Here is a 21,901-nt window from a genome sequence, read left to right as displayed (position 1 = left end):
ACCAGATCACCATATTCAATGCTCCAAATAGAGAAAAAGGTTGCTCCAAGGGGAGTGTGAAAAAGGAAAGTGCTCATGAGGTAGGATAGATATAAAGGAGAGGAATCCAAAAGGCAAATTCAATAACCAATCAATTACACATTCCGGTATCCTTAGTAAAACTGGTCGTGGTTCATAGTGGCACCAGTTTTACAGATAGGCCTGTCCCTTATGGATTTACAAATATTCATTTCATGATTTTCTGATGACGCACAGAGAACATTCATCTGTGAAAAGGCAGGGCTGGGATGATATCAGGTACAGGCCCACTGGGGGAGAGTGTCGACGTTTCGACCCTAGTGCAATGAGGGTAATTTATCTCCTCTGCAGGCGGGTCTTCCTGAGGACGGGGGGAGGGGAGGCAACCTAGGGTGGGGTACAGTAGGGATACAGCCTCAGAGGAGATAAATTGCCCTCATTGCACCATGACTAATGAATGTTTTTCATAACTGAATTGTAGCTTTAAAGAAGTCTAGGACCGTTGTTTCCTTTACCAATCGTTACCCAGGTCCGTGGACAATTGTGGGTTACCACGGATGCCTGGATTATGCCAGTAATGCCCACCATTATACTAGGGTCACAGTTGTGCCAAGGCTGGAAATCAGAAGGATCAGGGATAAGACCACATATCAGTCATGACCATTAATATGCCAGGAATGGGTACATATCGGCCAGTCATGCTCAGAGTAGGTCTATAATGGCTGCCAGCATACCACAACTAGATCAAAAATACTAAAATAGTCAAGGATGACCATAATTATGCCATTCGCACTATTATGTCAGGAATGGACACAAGTATGCCAAATATAACACTCTTATGATGGGGCTAGCATATATATTTGGCGGTTCTTGGCACCAGGCATAGTTTCAGGAAGCAATAGTGTTTATTATGGGCACACACATAAATGTTGATGAATCTCTGGATTATACCTTTTCTCCTCAGGTCTTGAGCTGATCATGCATCTAACTAACACATTTTCACTCTGACTCCTGCAGTCCCGCACTTTGGTGGGTCAGCACTGATTACAGCTCAGGCTACTGCTGCCATACTTTTTTGATGGTGCACTGTTCACACACATGTTGTGACTGATAAAGGAGGGACAGCAACATGGTCAATCTGCTTGTGGCTTAATTAGTTTAAGATTGGATACAGACTGTCATGTAGCAGGTCCTATAAGCTGGCACAGTGTGTGGTTGAGTGTTAGTATGAGTTACTGTGATAAGTTTGGCTGGCTGTCACTCTTAGGGTCTTGAGATGATCAGTGCTGCCTTCTTTAATAGACACCTACTCTGAAATTGATACTGGGCTTGACTTCACCTCAGAGAGCTACTTTGAAGGTACTGGCGAGCTACCAGTAGCTCCCGAGCTACTCGTTGGAGACCCCTGGTCTGGAGGGAGCGGGGGAAAGTCATTGGCCAGGAGGTGTGGCAGAGCGGGCGGTATTTGTTTTGCCTCTGCCCTTATTATTATTGCTTCTGTATCCGCCTCTTTGATAACCCTTCGTGAAGGTAGACTGAGGAGGGGATTTATAGGACGTGGATGCACTGTCCGAGGAGTAACCTCTGCCCGTGCCCCGAAAGGAAGAGCGGCGAAAGGAGCGCCTGGGAGTCTGTGTTTGTAGGGCTCCCATAGATTTCGCCGTGTCTATCTTTTTTCATTTTTTCCAGGGCTTCATCTACTTTAGGGCCAAATAGATGATCTTGGTCGAATGGGTGATTTAATATAGAGGCTTGAACCTCTGGTTTAAACCCTGAAACCCTAAGCCAGGCATGGCGACGGAGAAGAACACTGGTGTTTATGGCCCTGGAGGCTGTATCTGCTGCATCTAGGGCAAATCGTATCGAGGTATTGGTTATTGTTTTTCCCTCTTGAATAAGTTCATTAGCCCTAGTCTTGTACTTTTCAGGGAGATGGTGCATGATGGTCTCTAGCTCATAATGCGCCCTGTCGTATCGGGCCAACAGTGCTTGCGTATTAGCAATCCGCCATATATTGGCCGCTTGTGACGCAGTGCGCTTCCCTGACGCATCTAGGAGCTTGAACTCTTTGTCAGGTGGGGGCGCCTCACCTGACGCCTGAGAATTTGTGCGCTTCCTGGCTGTAGATACCACTAGGGAATCTAATGGTGCAGGGCCTTTAATGTAAGAAGGGTCTGTAGGGGCGGCTTTGTATTTCTTCTCTATCTGAGGGTTTAGGACCCAGGCCCTGACTGGGTCTTTAAAAATCTCAGGGGCATGTTTAATTACGCCCTTTAACATAGGTAGAATGGCAGTGGACCTATGTGTATCGTCAAAGGTGTCTAGGAGGAAAACCTCCTCCACTGGGTCGGTATGTAGCTCCACCCCATGGTAGTGTGCCTCCCGTTGTAACAAATGGTGGAAACCCAAGGAATCTTCAGGAGGGGATGGCCTAGATGGATAGAGGTCATCCTGTGGGACATCTGGGATGTCCGGATTGTTATAATCATCCCATGGGTCTGGAGATCCAGTAGGGGTGGGATCTTGTGGCACATCTGCTGGATCATAGTAAGGGTCCCCCAAATCGTCTGGGACAGGAGACAAGGTGGGGGAACGATGAGGTGGAGGTGGTGGGGGGGGTGGGGGTGGAGAGGGTGGAGGAGGTGGGGAAGGCACCCTGTAAGGAGAGGTAGCAATGTCCTTTCTCTTTGGAGGTGGAGGTGGAGGTGGAGCCGGCTTGTCCAAGTGTCTCTTTTTTGAAGACAATGTCAAGTGTCCAGTCTTTGGATCCTTGGTGAAGGTTTTTTGCAAAGGATCCGGTGTGAAAAGCTCCTGTGACACTGGTTGTTCGGTCGGCGCCGAAGGTTTTTTTAGGTTTGTCGAAGCCGGTGTTCCTGGGAACCTCCGTCTTTTTGGTCGGTGCCGAAGAAGATCTCGGCACGGGAGTGTCGGTGCCGAGGGTCTTGTGAGGTTTGGACGGCGCCGGAGGAGCAGGTTTCGGCACCGAAGACTTCGATGCCGGGTTTGGTGTGGAGGTGGAGGCCGATTTTTTCTTCGGTGCCGAAGGGTGTTTCTCGGCACCGGTGGCCGGCTGGCTCGAGCCCGAGCTGCCGGAAGGCTTAATAGGCTTCTTTACCGGGCCCGAAGGTGGGGTGTGAGAAGCAGTGTCCTTGGTCTTGCCTAGGCCCGGAGGCGAAGGTGTGACCGAAGCCTTTTTCGGTATCGGCGTGGGAGGGGGAATTGTACTCACGACCCGCTGCGCCGGGGTGATGTCCTCCACATCTGAGTCGTCGGCCTCGGAAGCGCTGACGAGGTCGTCGTCCTCCTGTTCTATGTCCTGCTGTCCCGGAGCTTCGACGTCGTCCCCGAAGATGTCAACTGGAGCGGAGGTCGAGGAGTGCGCCATGTTGCGTCTAGCCCGTCGATCTCGAATGGTCTTTTTTGAGCGAAAAGACTTGCAGGCGGGACAGTCTCGGGCCTCGTGTTCTGGGGAGAGGCAGAGGTTGCACACCTCATGGAGATCGGTGTGGGGAAACTTGGACCCACATCGAGGGCACTTCTTGAAGGGAGTTCTTTCCATCAGCCGAGACCGGAGCCGGAATAGGCCCAAAGGCCGCCGTCGACCACCGGAAACAAAGAAGTGCCGAAGAGAAGATGAGTAAGATGATTTACATCTTTGAAGAAGCTCGATGAGCGACGATTTGTGCGTCGATCGGTGAACTGGGAAGTTCGGAACCGGAGCGCGAAGTATTACATCCGAGCCCGATGGCGGAAAAAACAATCTGAGGATGGAGCCGAAGCCTATGCGCAATACTAACCAGAGGAGGAGTCACCGACCCCGTGACTCCCAAAGACTTTCCAAGAGGAAAAACAAACTGCAAACATCCGGGCCCAACACCAGATTGCGATCTATGCACAGTGTATAATCTGCAGCTCATATGCCTCGAACATGCCCTTTATGTTTGCATTAGTGCGTTATAAAAACAAAGCAAGATTTCTCAGCTGGGCACCTTATGGCCCTTACAAACGACGATAACAGTGGTCAGGCTCACATATACAGCAGTTTTCTGAAAGAAACAAGCATAAAATGAGGCACTGCATCCTCTCCTCAAACCATTTCAGTGGGAGGACCATAGACACCAAAACATTAGCACTGACTGTATTTATCTAACGCCCAAATACCCGGAGTAGGTTTCAACGTTGTACCCCAGGTCAGGATTATGAGCAAATCTCTACACAGTATCCACTTCATAGAATTCAATAGTTCCTCCAAGTTTCCATACAAGCTTCTTCAAGAAACTGTACACAAGTCTGGGAACACAATATGAATATGAGCGACAGCTAAGTAAGAGACAAAGATTTACAATGGAGAGGCATAACTGGGAGGGGGCACTCAAATCCCCTACAGTGTGTAACAGAAAGTAAAATGAAATGCAAGAAGTGATTAATAGCAGCCCCAATCAGACTAAGCAGAGGACACACCGGACTGTGAATTTAGCTCCAATCCTACAAAACGGAGCCAAGCTTTCAAACAAAATACAAAATAACCACATCTCCTCCACAAGTCACTGGTAGCATACTGCTCTCCTTCCTTTCATAAGAAGGAACGGACAGCCCTCCATTTTGTAGAGCAGCAGTAAACCAAATGGTCAAGAATACCAAAAACAACGTAAAAAGTGCCACCCAAAAAAAAGCCATTACAAACTAGCTGACACAAATTGAAAATGGTTGCAGCTATGGAATGGAGAGCTGCGTGTAAGATGGATAAGAAGTTTGAAAATGTAAAACAGTGATGAATGCTTCAAAAAAGGAACAGTGGTGCACACAGATAATATCAGAAACAAAGGGGGAAACCGAGGCAAGGGGATGAAAGAGGACAAGTGGACAGTGAGTAGAGGAATAAAACGCAAGGGGCTTCCTTCTATTAAAAACCAACAAAATAACACGGAAAGAAAGAGGTACAGATGTGGTGCGTGAGCCAAAGAAAGGATGAGCCAGGAGGTGTGGGAGTGTCTCCTATGAACGTTAATACCAAAATAGCATTATATAACGAAGGAAAATCTATAGAGAAGGACACATTCCAAAAATAAACTCACATTTTTAAAGCAACATTCATGTTAATCTCATTTAAACAAATGCATTCCAAGACTACTTTTCCCTCAACATTTCTGGCCTCGACGTTGTGGCATTGTACATTTATTTAAACAACTTTAATGCACTCAATCAGATTTCAGTGTTGTATTTAATTCTGGAGAAAGGAAAATACCTTTAGAGCAGTGGGAAGACACTTCAAATGAAAAGATAAAAGTAGGCGGACCGATTTGATTCCAGATGAGGTACAGGATGGGTTAGTGGTCACAAGAAGGTCCTCCCTTTAGGACAGAGGTCTTCTTTCATTTGTTAGGACCACAGTTGAGCAGTGTGAAAGGATGCAGAAGACTACAAAACTCAGGCAAGGAAAAGAATGAGACTACCTCAGACATTGCACAAGCATCACTGACCGCTTCATTGACATTTTAGAAATATTAATATAGTATTGTGTGAAAACTAAAAAGTAACAATGAACACAAAATTTAAATAGATTTTTGGGAGTACTGCCTCACTTTCTTCTCGCCATCTTAAATAAAGCCCATCTTAAATAAAGCCCAGAGTCAGATTGGGATTCTCACTATGTATTCAATTTGACATATTAGATATATTATTAGGGAAAAGTCTCAGACCATAATCTTGAGGCTTTCGTTTGTGACACCCAGCCTCGGGGAAAAACATGGCTTGACAACGTTTCCCATTGCATTATTTATATATTGTAAGAAATGAAACGACGCTATTGTTTATATGTTTCCGTCTACATTTCTTGGAAAAAACATCATTAAACCACAATAGGTTTTCACTTGCATTCAATAGGTTTTAAACATAAATAGTGATAGATGTTAGATGCTATTTCAAGAGGTTGAAGGGGATTATTTTATTCTGGGATCTGAAACGATAATTCCCAATTGTTGCACACTCTGGAAGCATTGAAAGGGTGAGGCTGTCCTGCATCTTATCTTGTGTTAGACCAACACATTTTTTTGGGGGCAAAAAAAGAAAATCACTAGAGGGCTTGAGCTCTGCCACGCAGATCAATTAAGCTGAGAAAGCACCATGCTCTCTTTAAGATTCTTATTGACAGAGTCCATCGCAACAGTGCAGGTGACTGTGCGCCGCCCATTTCCGGCTACACTTGACCAATGGTAGACTGTGCAGTGCCCCATGCACCTATTCATGATGTGAATAGTAGGACTTGCCCTCTCCAGGGCCACAAATGGTGCTCATTATTGGAACACCATAGCGGGGACTGGTGGGACACAGCCGTGACTACCAGACTCGCAAGTAAAAACTGTGGATCACGTCTCCGAGCAGGAGCTCCATCAAGAGGACTAATGAGCGCATCAAATAATTATGCCAGCTGAGCTCATGGTCTGTCAAACTTAAAGGTATCTGCATTTTTTACGCCAATAATTAAGACAAAGTAGACAAGACGGCAAAAGTGAAAGCAGGGGTGCGCGCGCGACGGCAAACACGCGAGTGGTGCGCACGCAGCAGGTGAAAAAGTGAAAGCTCCAGATGGCGCCTCGGGCACTGAAAGCTGCCGGCTGCGTGCGTGCACGCTCGCATGAATGCAAGCGCTAGGCGTGAGGCAGCACTTTGAAAACCCGTACACTAAATGTCTCGGCCAGACCAGCGCATGCGCTGGATCAGGCGAGACCTAAAAATGAAGTAGATCTCAAGAAAAGCCGCCCCATCGCTTTGTTGGTTTTGGCGTTATTTTGAAATCCCTGGTATCTAGGGGGCTTTTTACTACCCCCTGCCAGCAAATTGGGGGGGAAATCCCCCATCTGCCCCTGGGGGTGATGGGAGGGTTGAAAGAATTGTTTGTCCCTTTTGGATTAGCAGTATAGGCAAGGCCAGAGTGCAAACGCATCCGTCTCTTGTGCCCCGAATGCAAAATCCCTGGTATCTAGTGGACTTTCTACCCCCACCCCCCCCCAGGTAAATTTGGGGCAACCTCCCCTGTTGGCCTTACTGGGACAGGGGGGGGTGGGGCTCGATGCCAGGGTAGGCCCCCCCCCATCTTTTTGTTTAGGCACCATCTTGAAAACCCTGCAGCCTAGTGTGCTTTATGTTTGGGGTAAAATCCCCCATCCATCCATCCGGGGGGGGGGGGGGGGCGGAGAGGGGCGGGAAGGAGTAGCGGGCTCATGCCCACGGGGTAACACCCCGTCCCCAGAAAAATAAAGGACTGAATAAATGCAGTCGCTGGTGTCTAGTGGGCTTTCTCCCCCAACCCCCATACATATTTTTCTATTTGTCCCAGGTGTTTAGAGGACTTCAAATCCCCATTCAAAGGGATTTGGAGTTTTTGGGGTAATTGTCCCCATCTGCCCCCCGGAGGAGAGGGGGGGGGTGTTGGGTCAGAAAGACTGCTTGTACCTTTTTGTGGTGAGGGTAACCATACCTATGGGGGGGGCAGAAAGACTAAAATTGGGGGGGGGGGGAAGGGAGAGCACATGCCCTTGACTAAGGAGTAGTTCCCCCCCCAAGTCCCTGGTGCCTAGTGGTGGATTCCTGCTTGGGGTAATCGCTCTCCTGTGGCAATACCCAAGCAGGGATCCACCGGGCAGTGATTCCATTGGTAAGGAGAGATTCTCACACCTGCAGGCAAGAGCATTAGATGGTGACTTGAGAGGGAAGCATTAAAAGGGAAATCACAGAGGGACAAAACTACAGGCTGATGGGAATGTACCCTGCAGACATATAGGAGGCGGGAAGCACCGCTAAGCACCAGCTTCCTGTATGCACTCCTTTATATATTATACTATCAACTTCCGAACTACACATCAAGCCTGGGCCCCAGAGTTCAGCAAATAAAAGAAAAAAGTGACAGCCTCTACAAACTGCAACAAGCATTTGCAATGCAATAGGTCTCGCATTTGCAAGAGTTTGAGCTATTCGCGGTGTAAATGACAATGCCTTTTTTTTATGTGTTGGTTTTCAAAACAGATAAATAAAAGGCATGGTCATTTACAATGCCGATAAACTGTAGCAAATGCGAGACCTATTGCATTGCAAATGCTTGTTCTCTTTGTTACATAAACAGATAGAGAAGTATCAAAAATCAGCATATACAAACAGATCCTAAAAGCGTCCGCGGTGTCTGCCTAGGATATAAGCCTCAGTGCGATGTATATGTTGTCTTCATTGTGCATGCTTCTTGTCCATCATTGGTTTACAGGCATAGAGATAATTTACCCGTAATTCTCTCTGCACCGATGCCCCCACGGAGCTGGTGTTGTGATTTCAGTAATTAACAACGCACTTTTGTGCACTCTATCGGACATCTACTTCTATAGCACCAGATACCCTGCACGGGGCTCCGAAGCACTATTCTGTGGACAGCTAGCACGCATGTCGGAGCACAGAAATAATCTCAGCCCACACCTAATGTTAGACACAGGCATTTGGTCCTGTGAGGGCCAGAAAAGGGTTCTATTCCAAACTGAAGCACTGCAGGTGCTCAGCACCTAATACAACGTTTAAGCATTGTGTTCTGGAGGGAGAGCTCACATGAGGAAGCAAACCGCACCCTGAAAGTATCACAGCAGCAGAACCTTTGAACTACAGCTTGGATCCCACACTTTTAAAAGTACCATCACTTTTGTCAGAAATTACTTTGAAGCCTTAGAAGTCTGACACTTGAAAGTGACGTCTATCCCCAACGCTGAAGAAGTTTGGAAAGTACCAATTCTTGTTTCTAATTTACACGAGTACGAATTTTACATTTGGATTTTGTTTCGCAATGAAAAGTTGCTATATCTTGCACCTTTGCTAAGGTGTTTACTTACCTGCAGACACTTTCCAGCTCGACGACAATAGAGTCTCGCCAAGGCGTTCACTAGGCATGACCGAAAAATGGCACGTACCCTGCAAGGATTGGCTATGGGTGTAAAGTAGACTGACAATCATTGTGAAAAGAAGCAAAAGGACTTCTCTGGCTGGTAAATGGGAAGATGGCAGCACAAACTACCTATGTCAGCATGTCGCAAGTAGACTGGGATACAAGATGTGGCCAGGCAGATGTATCCAGGGGCTGAAAATGAGTCACATCTGCTTGCTGAGGCACCACAAAGTGCTGGAAGCACCGTAGAGCTGTGAAGCGGCCATCCAACTTGGATAGTTATTGTACATTTTCTATCTTAATGAAGAGGTTGACAAGCTAGTACCATTTTCTTTCACAGAAAAAAATAAATAACTTAAGTATGGTCTGCCAGTAGAGGTGGGTGTAAAAGTATTCACCATAAAAAAAAAAAAAAAAAAAAAAAAAAAAAAAAAAAAAAAGATTTGTATTATGTTCTTATAAACCGCACAACAAACATTACAGGTTGCAATAGCACTCGCTACAAATTTGCGAGTTACTCCAATGCTATTTTTTGCTTAGTACAATACATTATACGTTTCCTTTGATCTCCAATCAGAGCACAATACCTTACATAGTGGAAGATGCTATTACACTTGGATGAATCTAAAAGTAGTTTGTAGTCTCTGGGCCTAGATCTTGTTGAAGTTCCTCTTCATATGTTTGCAGAGTGTCTCTGCAATACGCCATATTTCGGAGCCATTGTTTACCTCTCTGACATTTCTTGCTATCCCAATGCATTGATACCCTCCTTTTTGCCAACAGCAGTGCAATTGTACAAAATTTACGCTTGACAGATCTTAAATTTCCCACGATACCCAGCAGACACATACGGATTGTACATTCTATTTTGGTTTCCAGCACATCTCCCAATATCTTGGTTATGACTTCCCAATATTTTCTGATTTGAGGACAGCGCCATGCTAAATGTATAAAGTAAGCATTATCTATTCCTGCACCGTTGACAGTGTGCATCGGGTCGAAGTCCACATTTGTGCAGCTTAAGTGGCGTATGATATATTTGGTGCAAATATTTATAGTGAATTATGCGCAGGTAACCATTTGGGGTGAGCATGTCGGGCAGGGGGCAGCAGGTAGACCAGTCCTCGTCAGTGAGGGGTACCTCTAATAGAGCGTTCCATCTTTCTTGTGCTTTGTGCATTACCCGCTATGTCTTCCTGTAGTAGTATATATAAAACTTTGTTACTAGGTGTAAATTATGGGAATTGGCGATAATCAATTGCAGTGCCTTTAGCGTTGGTGGTTCATTGGGAAATGTAGGGTATAGATTTCTAATTGCGCCTCTTAGCCTTAGCCTATGGTATGTACATTTAGATAGGAGTGTTTGGTTGCTAATATAGCCAAGATTATCAGTATCAATAAATGAGCCTTCATTATAAAGGTCCCCCATCGCATCAATGCCGACTCGTTGCAGTATGTCCATACCAACTTGTTCGTGGGTTACCGATAAAGATGGATGGTGTTTCAGCTGCAATTCTGGGGCATACATTGGTAGTTTTTGTGCCAGCTTTCCCATTCATAACCATGCTAAGTTTGTAGTGCGTATAGTATTTATTTTGTGCTTAGTCACATGTGTGCGCTGATGAGGTAGTAGTATATTGCAGAGTGGAATTGGGTATGCATCCCCATCCTCAACCGCCATATGTGGCAAGTATCGGACTGGGTGGTACCAATAGTGCGCATATTGCGCCTGAGCACATAAATAATAAAGTAGAAAGTCTGGTACTTTGAAGCCCCCTTTTGAGTAAGGTAATGTTAACGCACAGAGCTCGATTCGTGCTTGTTTACCTGCCTATAGAGTCTGGAGACGCTGGCTTTCAGTCTTTGCAATATATATCTTGGTGGGGTAATAGGGATATTATTGAAGAGATAGAGAAATTTGGGAAGGATGACCATTTTTACAAAGGCCATTCTATCTGGTAGGGATAGTGGCAATTGTATCCATCTCTCTATTTTCTCTTCAAGTTTACTTATGGCTGTCCCATAGTTTGTGCGTAGGACTATTTCAGGATCTCCATGGTACCAAATCCCTAAGTACTTAACCGGGTCCAGTTGCCACTCGAGTGGAAATTCTGCTGGGTGTGGTTTAGTCACTTCTGTTAATGGGATGATCGTGGATTTGTTCCAGTTGATTTGGAGGCCCGAATGTCTACCGAATTGAATATATTCCCGTAGTAGAGGGGATAAATTATCTTTAGGATCACGGACATAGAGCACCATATCATCCACATACAAGGAAATGTTTATGGGACGTTGAAGAAATTGTAGTGCCGTGGCTTTAGGGCATGGTGGTATTTTGTACGCTCGTGGTTCTAACATGATTGCAAACAATAGGGGTGATAGGGGGCACCACTCTCTCGTGTAATTTGTATTGTATCTGATACGTATTGGTTCACTTTTATTCGTGCTACAGGTGCGGTATATAGTATTTTGATCCACTGCAGGAGGCTCGGGGGCATACCTTTTTTTTTTTAATACTGTAAAGAGATATGTCCACTCGTCAAACGGCTTGGCAGCGTCTAATAAAACCGCTGCCGCTTTGAGCTTCAGGTTTAACTGATGGGATAGTGCAAATAAAGTACGGATATTATGAGCTGTGGAGAGGTTGGGTATAAACCCCAATTGATCCGGCAGGATAATATTGGGCATTAGTGGTTGTAAACAGTTGGCAATAAGTTGATCTAATATTTTAGTATCTGTGTTAATTAATGATAGCGGAGGGTATGATTCACAAGTTTCTGGGTCCTTATCAGGTTTTAAAAGGGCTATGATCATCACTTCTCTTAGTGTGGGGGGTAGGATTTGCTTACTATGGGCGTCACAATACATTTCTACGGGGTGGGGGGCTAATAAACCATCATATTCTTTATAAAATTCACCTGTAAACCCATCAGGGCCAGGAGCTTTTCCATTGGACAGTGTTTTAATTACTTCTGTGACTTCTTCGATTGTGATAGCTTGTGACAAATACTCTTTGACCATCCAACAGCCAAGCTATAGCAATATCTTCTAAATATGCTAATATTTCCTGTGAGTCGGCTGTATCACATGATGCATATAGTTCACCATATGTGTGCATGAAAGCTTTCAGTATGGCCTCTGTCATATCGTGGGATGCCATGTGTGTCTTTGATTACTGCATGTACAGTTTGTCCATAACATATTTTGTATGCAGTCTCCAAACATCCAACATTTTGAATTCAACCATACTATCCTATACAACCTGCACTGCCCGCTTATGTGGTTCTTTTGTAGTTCCTGATCTATCCAATTAGTCGTTGAGTGAAAGGTTGAAATCACCACCCCATAATATCTCCATCTCGGGTAGTTCTCTCAACTTCCGCCATATGTCCTTAAAAAATACAGGGTTGTCTATGTTTGTTCCATACCCATTAACTAGGCCTACATGGTGTCCTCTAATATGGCCTGCAACAATAATATAGCTACCCTGTTCATCCGCTATTGTGTGGTCTATAAGAAATTGTACACCTTTCTTCATGAGTATTATGACTCCTCTAGAATAAGTGGAGTACGACGATGCTATAGTTGTCTCGGCCCATTTGCCTCCCAGTGTACATTTAGTTGCTTTCGCGAGATGCGATTCTTGCAACAGGGCGATATCAATGTGGTGCCTGTCTAGATAGGCAAAGACTGGACGTATTTTCTAAGGGTTGTTTGGGCCCCTAGCATTCAAGGATAGGAACTTGATCTGTGATGGCTTTACTCTATTCTCCATAACATAGCATAATGTAAGCTAAGGGAGCAATGGCAGGGAGATGTGGGGATAATGGATGACGAGGACTGGCAGTCGGCACTAATGTCCCCCAAAGAAGCAGCAATTAACCCCAGATTCAAATTGATACAACTTCGCATTCTCCATAGGTCCTATATGTCGGGCACTACGTTAGTAAAAATAGGGGCTAGACCAGACGTACTCTGTCTTAAGGGCTGCTCACAACCAGCGACTTTCTTCCACATGATTTGGGAATGCCCCGAGCTGAGACGCGTGTGGGAGGGGGCAACGACACACATACACAAAGCCCTGGGAAAGGAATTACACCTTACTTCACGACTGGGACTCCTTAATATTTGGTCCCCCACAGATCTCACAGAGGTAGAGCAACAACTTACCTCACTGGGATACACCCTGGTCAAACAAGAGATAGCGAGACAATGGGGGGCAAAAGATATACCTTCCCCCACCCAGTGGTTGAAAGAACTAGATAGGTGCATGGTCGCAGAAACGGAAGTTTTCAAAACACGAGGGTGCCCAAAGAAATGGGACAGGAAATGGGGGAAATGTAACGAATACCGTGGTTTCCTGTGTGTCTCCCCATCGAAGAAACTGGAACTGCAGAAGAATAGAGGAAGAGAATCAGACTCAATATGACTAGATTGTTACCTACCGGTGTCAATGTAATGAGAGCTGGGATGATCGGACTGCACTATATGCCACATGTATGTATGACATTGTTGAACTTAATAAAAAGAATAATAATTTTTTTTTTTAAATAGCATAATGTACGCAGCTAATTAGAGTATTCGTCTCCCACTTGTGCATTCTATGCGTGTTTAATATCAAATTCAGAGCTGCACACATAAGACTATTTATGACATGGTTTTTAGTAGTGTAGTTTTTTTGCAATTGCCTGTAAAACACAACAAACATTCCCTTAATCCCCCCACCACTTCAGCATCCCAATTATGCCAAAGACACACCCTTACAACCATTAACATTGTACAAACTGTTACGGGGAGCACCCTCGGGGGGGGGGCGGGGGGGGGGGGGGGGGCGCCAAGTGCTCGCATGTACTGCCGTGAGAACGGATGTGGTCGGGTGTTACATGATTGGTTTGGCTTAAGTCTATGAAATAACAGTTGCAAGAAGCACTTGGGCATAGTCTTAGTCATTGATACATTGCCTTTGATCATTTAAATATCATAATACAACATGCATTTATAATAGTCTTGGCAGTACGCTATTAAAAGATCACATAGCTACTTGTTATGGAGTATCCAGTCTCGTAGCTAGTATACAGAAGTATGCTACCCCACAATGGTCCATCACATTGCTAAAGTTTTACATCAGGTTTGTACATGGCTGCATAGTAAGTTTCAATGTCCGTGTACCTGATATCACACAATTATGGAGTGCAGTTTCTAGCATAGTAAAGGCAGGCTTAAGGTCTAGTCGCAATTAGCTCTATATACTCATGAAGTGTATCTTTGGTCACAGAGTATACTATGTACATTACCACACACTCTGGCCTCCTCAGTCTGAATCCGGATAAGAGGTTACTCGGTCTGGTGTTTTTCTCCTGATGGACGTCTTTTTGATAAAGTCCTGTACTGCCTTTGGTGTTGTTGATATTTTCGTGCGGCCTTCATGAGTTATACAAAGTCTTGCTGGGTATAACATCGCGTACTCAATGCCCATATCACGTAGTTTCTTTTTCACAGATGCAAAGTCTTTACGTGCTGCCTGAACTGCCATCGTGAAGTCAGGATAGAACACCCAGGGGTGTGGAATTTAATAAAATATCTACTTGTCCATGGGGCAGGTTGCTTCATAAATCTACTTGTCCTGTAACAAAATCCACTTGTCCCTTTTGTACCATGTAATGCGGCGGCAAATTGTAGCAGCAATCTCATTATATAAAAGCTCTGAAATAGCCTCTCTGATTATGCCAGGGCTCCTACCATAGTAGGGTTTGAATACTAGCAATTGCCTTATGTTGTCACGTTTCCGCAGATCTACATACTGAGGCTGAAGGTAATGGTAAGCAATAGTTCTAGGGTTTGAATGCCCTTTTGAGTCTGTACAAACCTACTAACTTGCATGTTTTAAGGGTTTTCACCAACTCTCCTCTAATCTTTTCCCATACTGGGAAAGGTTGGAAATTTACTCCTGACAATAGCAGACATAAAACTTCTTGCAGGGTTGAGAAAAAAGTGGTTGAGTGAAAGTGAACTTGCAAACACTGAGATTTTCGCATGAGCAAATCTACACCTGCACATTGCTCATGCTACAATGCAGCTCACAAATATTTTCTAGGAGTACTATTTCTTGGTCTACTTCTGTAAAGTCTTGTGAATTCAGGAAAGCCGTATATCTGCACTTAATGCAAGGACATGGAGGCACTTTTGAGACTTTATTTAATAATTGGTCCCATAATTATGTCGGGGGTTAACCATGACATTTTGTGTTTATTAAATTCTGTCTATCGGCTAGCTTTACTGTGAGTGACAGCATTCTGTTCTTTCACAAGGAGCATATCTACACAGTCATTTTGTTCAGTGCCAGGAACAACTGTGGCAATGTGTGCTTTTTGAGACCAAAAACAATGTTTGCTTTTGCCAGTGTTTGTTATAATGGTGAGGGCCTGGCAGCTCCCACACAAATAAGGATTTACAAAAACCATGCCAAAACAAGTCTCGCATTGACAAAAGCCAAAAAGCTGACCAACAATTTCAGACCTACTGGCTTTACCAATGCTCATTTATTTTGATATTTCCCATAAGGTTATTAAAACTGGTTATATTGATTTTCCATTATGAATATTTTTGGGAAATACTAGCATACATCAACACATTTTAATAAATGTGCTGCAAAGAAATAGTACCTAAACGTTTACAGTAGTTCAGTGAAATGTTTTTGCATTTTTTTGTGAACATTTTATTTTGAAAGCAAAGAATCCTCAATCTTGCTTTCAAGCTTCTGCAAATATTTGCATCTAATCAGAGCATTCTGGGAGCATTATACATAGCCTCATATTGCTAAACATTGAAAACGTGTGTATAAATTTTCATACTGGAACCACTGTCTGTGCAGTCTGAGCTTATAGCATTTACGTAGAGCGCTCACCCTAATAATAAAGGCTTTGCATTAATGAACCATAAATACAGGTTTGAACAGCCTTAATACATGGATACAAATATTACCTTAACTGCAAGCAATCTCTTTCCCTGATCCATAATGAGGTAATGTAAACTGGCAGCCAAAGGGTTTGTGCTGTAGGGGGTTGGGCCTACTTGTCCCAAGGACAAAATACACATGAAAACGTGTTGCCCTTGACCCCAAATAATATGTCTCGGGCGTCGGGCTATAGTAATTCCACATCTCTGAACACGATGTTGCCCTGATAGTGGATTTGCTGTTTCTCCCTTGCCAAGCGCAATATTGCATCTCGATCTCTGTAGTTGAGGAGCCGGGAGATGATAGGTCTTGGTTGAGCACCTGGAGGCGGCGTGGGTGCTAATGATCTATGGGCACGCTCAATGATGAACATGGGGGAAAAAATGTCCGCGCAACGTATCTTCCACGAATGTTTATAAGCGCCCTGTATTGGTGCTCTCTGGTATTCCCATAATTCTTACATTATTCTGGCGAGATCTCGCTGCTAAGTCTTCATTTTTTTTTTTAATAACTTCTAGGATCCTTTCCATCTCCGTGCACTTTCGACTTGTTGTACTGGATTTTTCCTCGACTGCCGAGATACGCTGTTCTGCTGCATCCAGTCTCTCGCCTGGTTTAATCGATTTTTGCAGCCATATTGTCGACCCTCAGGGTGAGCGTATCAATCTTGCCGTCTATAGCTGGTAGACTTTGTTGTATGGCTTGTAGGGCGACTTCCATAGTGGAGTTTGTAGCGTGTTCTGCATCAATTTCAGTGTCGGAGTGTGCCATTGTTACTCTAGGCGTTGGTAGGGCATCAAAGGAGAGTTTGATTGTTGTTTGTTTGCCTTACCCATGACACTGGCTATATTGAGCAGTGGGAGCGGCAAGGAGTAGTGCCTGCGTGATTGTGTGTCAGTGCATTTTATACTCTACCAATTGTCGTGGTGTAGGTCACAGTTGTATTTACTAGACCATCCAGCACAAGGCACTGCAGTTGTAGTGTGCCTCTATATACAGTGCCCACACCTTATTGCGTTGTCTTTGGTCTACTGCTTCGCTTGCCTATAGTGACTCTGCTAAATCCCAGTTTACAGTCTGTGCTTCACAGTGGTGCAATGCCTTCGTGGTAGTGGTCCATTAACTGTGGAGTATTACGCAGTGGTAAGTCGCTTGTAATGGTGGTGCATGCCGATATTGCATCGCTAAAGTTCCAGGCTATCGTATCTTGAACACAAATGCAGTAGTATCCAAATATAAGTAATAGTCTCACGTCCGGTGATTTTGAGTAATTGCAGCAGGGCGCTCAACACACATCCACGTGCGGGACACTATTAGGGATATGGCCTGCAGCATTATCGACCGGGGCGCACCGTAGTCCAATATGCAGCAAACTGGAGGTTTATTGTAGTCTTTGTTTGCACTCAGCGTCTGGTCGCAGCAACTATTGTGCGCCGGTACGTAGTGCAGAATTCTGCTTGCATCCATTAGCGCGGTGCGCACATTAATAGTAGCTTTTCACTATATAGTCGGCAAGGTCGTATTCTGCCAGATGACACATGCGGAGCACTTGCCTGCGTAGTACAATCATCGCTGTTGGTGAGCTAAGGGAAAGTACACCGCCAGGGCAGTCTTGTCTCCGTGAGCCCGCTCTCTGATTACAGGGCGCATTGGAGCTTTCTCACCAGCCGTGGTTCTTCATCGGTCTTGCCTCCATGCTCCGCCGCCATTTTCCATTGTCGCCTCCTGACACAGTTCGGAGCCACAATGCGCACTCCAGTGGGACGATGGTTGCTATAGCAGACTGACACCACCATATAGCTTAGCAAAGGATCGTACGCCGAGGACACAGTGACTCCGATAAGTGTTTCCACACGGGTATGATACTTTTTAGCCTAGTTTCGCTTTCACCGGTTATACGCCGCACTTCGTCGCCATTTTGTTTTGGCCTGAGAGTCTGATGAACCACCCCTTCAGAGTAGTTTTCTCTGCAAATACTCGATATCCTACCCACACAATGCCAGTATATTGTAGTGTGGATATTCCGATGCAATAGTTTGTGCTTTGCGCTCAACTGGATACGCCAAACACGCTGGTTTTCGTCGGATAATGTCCCCAACCAGCGGAGCAGCACTATCGTGCAGCCATTCCGCAGCGCTCCCTCTAGCGCCCCCCCCCCCCCCCCCCCAAGTATTGACATGTTTTAAATACATTATCCCTTATTGAATTGCTACAGGTCGCAGCCATGGGCAGGACTATTCAGTGTTCACGTCCATCAATGAATATTCGACCAACGACAATAACATTTATACAAAACCTACTGTGTATTTTTCTGACTGCACAGGTTTTTAATGAAGGTGAAAAATGGCATGTATACTGGACTAGTTGGATAGAAAGTCATGGAAACTGGGTTATAGATTTTTAGAATGTATAAGCCAGTACCAAAAAATAATATAAAGAAGTGGTTATGTGAAATAGAACCAAGGGAGATTGCCATTTGGTTTTATTTGGATGAAGGAAGTAAAGAAGAAGACAAAGAAAAAAGAGAAAGTAAAGAACTGTGTAAATAAAAAAGTTAAGTTTTCCACTTGCTGAATCTTCTACACATGAAAAGAAATCTGCATTGCAGTTGTTTGTGCTGAACAAGGAAACAAGAGAAAGGAGAAGATTGGAGATATGTACACCGAGCTTAATTAATTAATTTCACTTACCAAGTATTTGGGCAATCTGAGCTGGTGGAAAGAGGACTTGCAAACAGCGATTCAGATATGGTACAAGGTCTTCTAGAAAGACTGTGCAGAACTGTAGGAACAGCTCTTGTTCGCGGATGCTGAAGGCTGCCTCTTCAGCCCGGTGAAATGCCAGAATCACCTTGGTTACCTGCATATGGAAAGAAGGCAACAGTGTCAAGGAGAGCAATGTTATTAAACTTATGAAATCCTAATTGTCTGTCAGGCCTAATAAAATGCAGGTAGTGCGAACCCTGGTTAATTCAGTGAATATTGTTCGTTATTGAGATTATTTTTGTGCTCTCAAGGAAAACCATTCCATGCATTTACTCCAGCTTCTTTGAATTAGCAAACGTTCATGCAAATGGTTGGTGGGATGAATAGACAGGCTAGAGGAGACAAAGTATTGTTAGGATGAAGGATCTGGTATCCAACAAGAAAAGGTTGTGACTCAGGAGGTGAAGTTTGGGCCATTTTTAGAACTACAATAATAGAGAGAAAGGCAGACAGACATGCGATGTAAATTAGGCTACACTCAGAGTAAGGCATGCAGAACGTTCACTAGTTTTATGTCAAGGTCAATTTAACATACAGGATTTTAGGAATATTGCGGATTTTTAAAATAGCATACAATCTGAAAGGTATAAAAGCTTAACATTTTTTGCATGTGAAATAGTATTGTAAGAAAGGCACAGGGTAGTCGGTGATAATAGTGTAATGGCAGATCCTTGGCAGCGTTCGAAACGGTAGGCACACATTTAAAAAATGCCATGAGGTTTAATTAAAGTCCTTGATGTGCCGGATTGCGGCCGATATCTCACAAATGCTGAAAGTCTTAAAATCGAACAATGCTCCGTTTCACTTGCATTTGTTACTCGCACACAATGCTTTGATGTCAGATTGCGGTCGATATCATACAAAAGCCAAAAAAAAACTTAGGATCGAACGATGCTTCGTTTCTCCTGCACTTGTTACTCGCGCACAATGCTCTCACTTCATTACGTTGCTTCACTCGGACTAAAAACGCATCCAAAGACAGCTGTTGTAAATAGATAAAAGCGCACCTTACTCACAGAGCAGCGTTTCATTTAAACGAGTCCAAAACAGTCAGAATCCAAACCAACTTCTTGACATGGTGCTGCAAAGCTGTAGAGCAGTACGATCGTAACAAAACGCGTGTCCTTTGTAAATGATGCTTGAATAACGAAGTAGTGTTGGGATCTTGCATGAATCTTTACGAATTGGGAACCATCCAGCATCCCATCCTCGTCGCCAAGTGTAAGAAAGGCACAGGGTAGTCGGTGATAATAGCTGGTTCTTTATGTTTATTGCAAGTAAATGATTCCATCCACCATAAGCTGCTGCAAGCACTTCTGAAGCTACCTTCAACTGCCTCACTCCTTCACATCATTCCAGACCCCTCAATCATAAACATTCCTTTGTCCAGGCAACGTGAGCAACATTCTACGATGCCACACATATATTGTACAGTAGCACCTGTATAGCACCCACCACACCTCATTTGGGATGTCGAAGGGCCCACATCCACACAGATAGCATGCTACACCCAGGTATGTAAAATTATGTAGACAAATCCCTGTCTGTGCAAAAGTATATGCAAGTCTTTGTTGCTAAAGCATAGATGCATAGGGGAAAGAATGAAAACAATGCATAACTGAGAAGAATAAGTCATAGACTCGGGTATTGTCTGCTTAAGGAAAGACCCACAAATAGGGTAGTTGACATGTGGTTAAAACATTCCCATCTTCAAATAAGGTGAAATATATTATTACAAAAAACACAGAGAGGGTGAGGGACTATCACTCTTGTTCCCCCAAGGTTAAATCAATTAAACAACAAAAGAGTGACAAGGGAAAAAGGAGCTAAAAAGCACGGGCAAAAACCAAAAAGAATTGTTAAAAGAACCCTCACTCACCAACCTAGTTGGTGACATGCTTCATCATCGGGTTCCCACCAGAGAGGCAGAGTGCCTCTCTGGTGTGCTACAACGCCTGAATTACAGCGGAGCTGGTTTTTGAATGTGAAAGGGAGTGGAGTTAAAAGGTAAATGGTTTTAACCATCAACTAATTTAATATCGGCAAACCAAAAACCAAATAAAAACGTGAGTTGGACAAGTTCTGGTTTGTTAGGTTAACCAGAGCTTAACCAATTAGTGATAAGGTCGACATGACATGTTTCTGCTTATAATGCCCAGTTGGCTAAGCTTTCATCAGGACCACAAGGGTCTCCACGGCGGTATGCGCACGCTAAGGCGCACCCTAACCTGTTTGGAGATCAAAATGGTAAAACTCACGGTTTTACCGAAAAGCCATCCTAATATTCCGGGGCTAAGAATGTCTGAAAAAGAAAGAAGACAGACATAACATATACAAAAACATAAAGAGACATAATTTTGTCGATTTACATTGATTCGTCTTTACTCGTTTTGGTGAATAAACAATTTGGTAATCCCGTGCTGTGGAGCGGGAGTGGGTGTCCCAATAGCAATTGTAGCTCAAAACTCCCAAACACGAGTAATTACTCGTCGCAAAGAAGGGACTCATAGAGGTGTCTCCATAAGACCCGGTGCACTAATTGTGCCTGCGTACGATTACATTATGTGGTGTCAGGGTGACTGACAAGGTGCAATCGTGGTGGCTATTTTGCCACTGTGTATGCCGTAGGAATAGCGGACTCGTGAAGTGATAGACATGCTAAAAAACAAGCGTCTGAGGTGTTTGCCAGGCGCCGTTTGCTCCAGAGCATGTCTAGCGTTTAAAATTAATAGTGAAAAAACAGCTGCATGGATAAAAAGGGTTGAACATCTTACTTAAGTACTCGATATTACTAGCATCATGGGTCCGGGAGGGGGGTAGTGAGCTATAGTATCTGCCAAAATGAAAGATAAAGAATTAAAATGTTTTGTTCTGTTAGGCGGGATAAGTTGAAACGAAACTGGTTTTAGCCAAGAAGTGGTTCCCCAACTTACTTCCATGCTCGCACACTCCCGCAGTCAGCCTCGATCTGTCCTCCTCGGCCCGGATATTAGTGAGTGAGTGGCGAATGCGGAAGTAAATACTCCGTAGTTCCCGTCACGTGGTTTGTTTTGGCGTATGGGTGCGCTTGATGCATTCCAGAGATTGAGATGTATGCGAAAACATTTGTAAACGCGCTCGTATTGGTTCATCCTTTGTGGAGGATAAATTGAACCAGCGTGCTTTATTCGCCAGGCTAAAAAATGCTCAAAATAAACGTGATGTTTATAAGAATACACCGATTAGAAGGGAAACCATTAATGCAAG

At 44.3% G+C, this 21,901-nt stretch overlaps 1 protein-coding gene across 1 annotated transcript in view; it reads right to left on the bottom strand.

Annotated features, from left to right (window-relative positions):
- COG8 (component of oligomeric golgi complex 8) overlaps nt 1-21,901 on the bottom strand; it is a 66,857-nt gene that overhangs the window by 16,298 nt on the left and 28,658 nt on the right. Inside the window, exon 4 of the mRNA XM_085638742.1 lies at nt 18,581-18,749. Coding sequence (XP_085494868.1) covers nt 18,581-18,749 — 169 coding nt within the window. The remainder of the gene's footprint in view (nt 1-18,580; nt 18,750-21,901) is intronic.

The sequence above is a fragment of the Triturus cristatus genome, chromosome 12 (genome assembly GCF_964204655.1).
Source record: "Triturus cristatus chromosome 12, aTriCri1.1, whole genome shotgun sequence".
Classification (NCBI taxonomy): Eukaryota; Metazoa; Chordata; class Amphibia; order Caudata; family Salamandridae; genus Triturus; species Triturus cristatus.
Note: the sequence above shows the minus strand (reverse complement) of the source record. Positions and strands in the feature narration are given on the sequence as shown.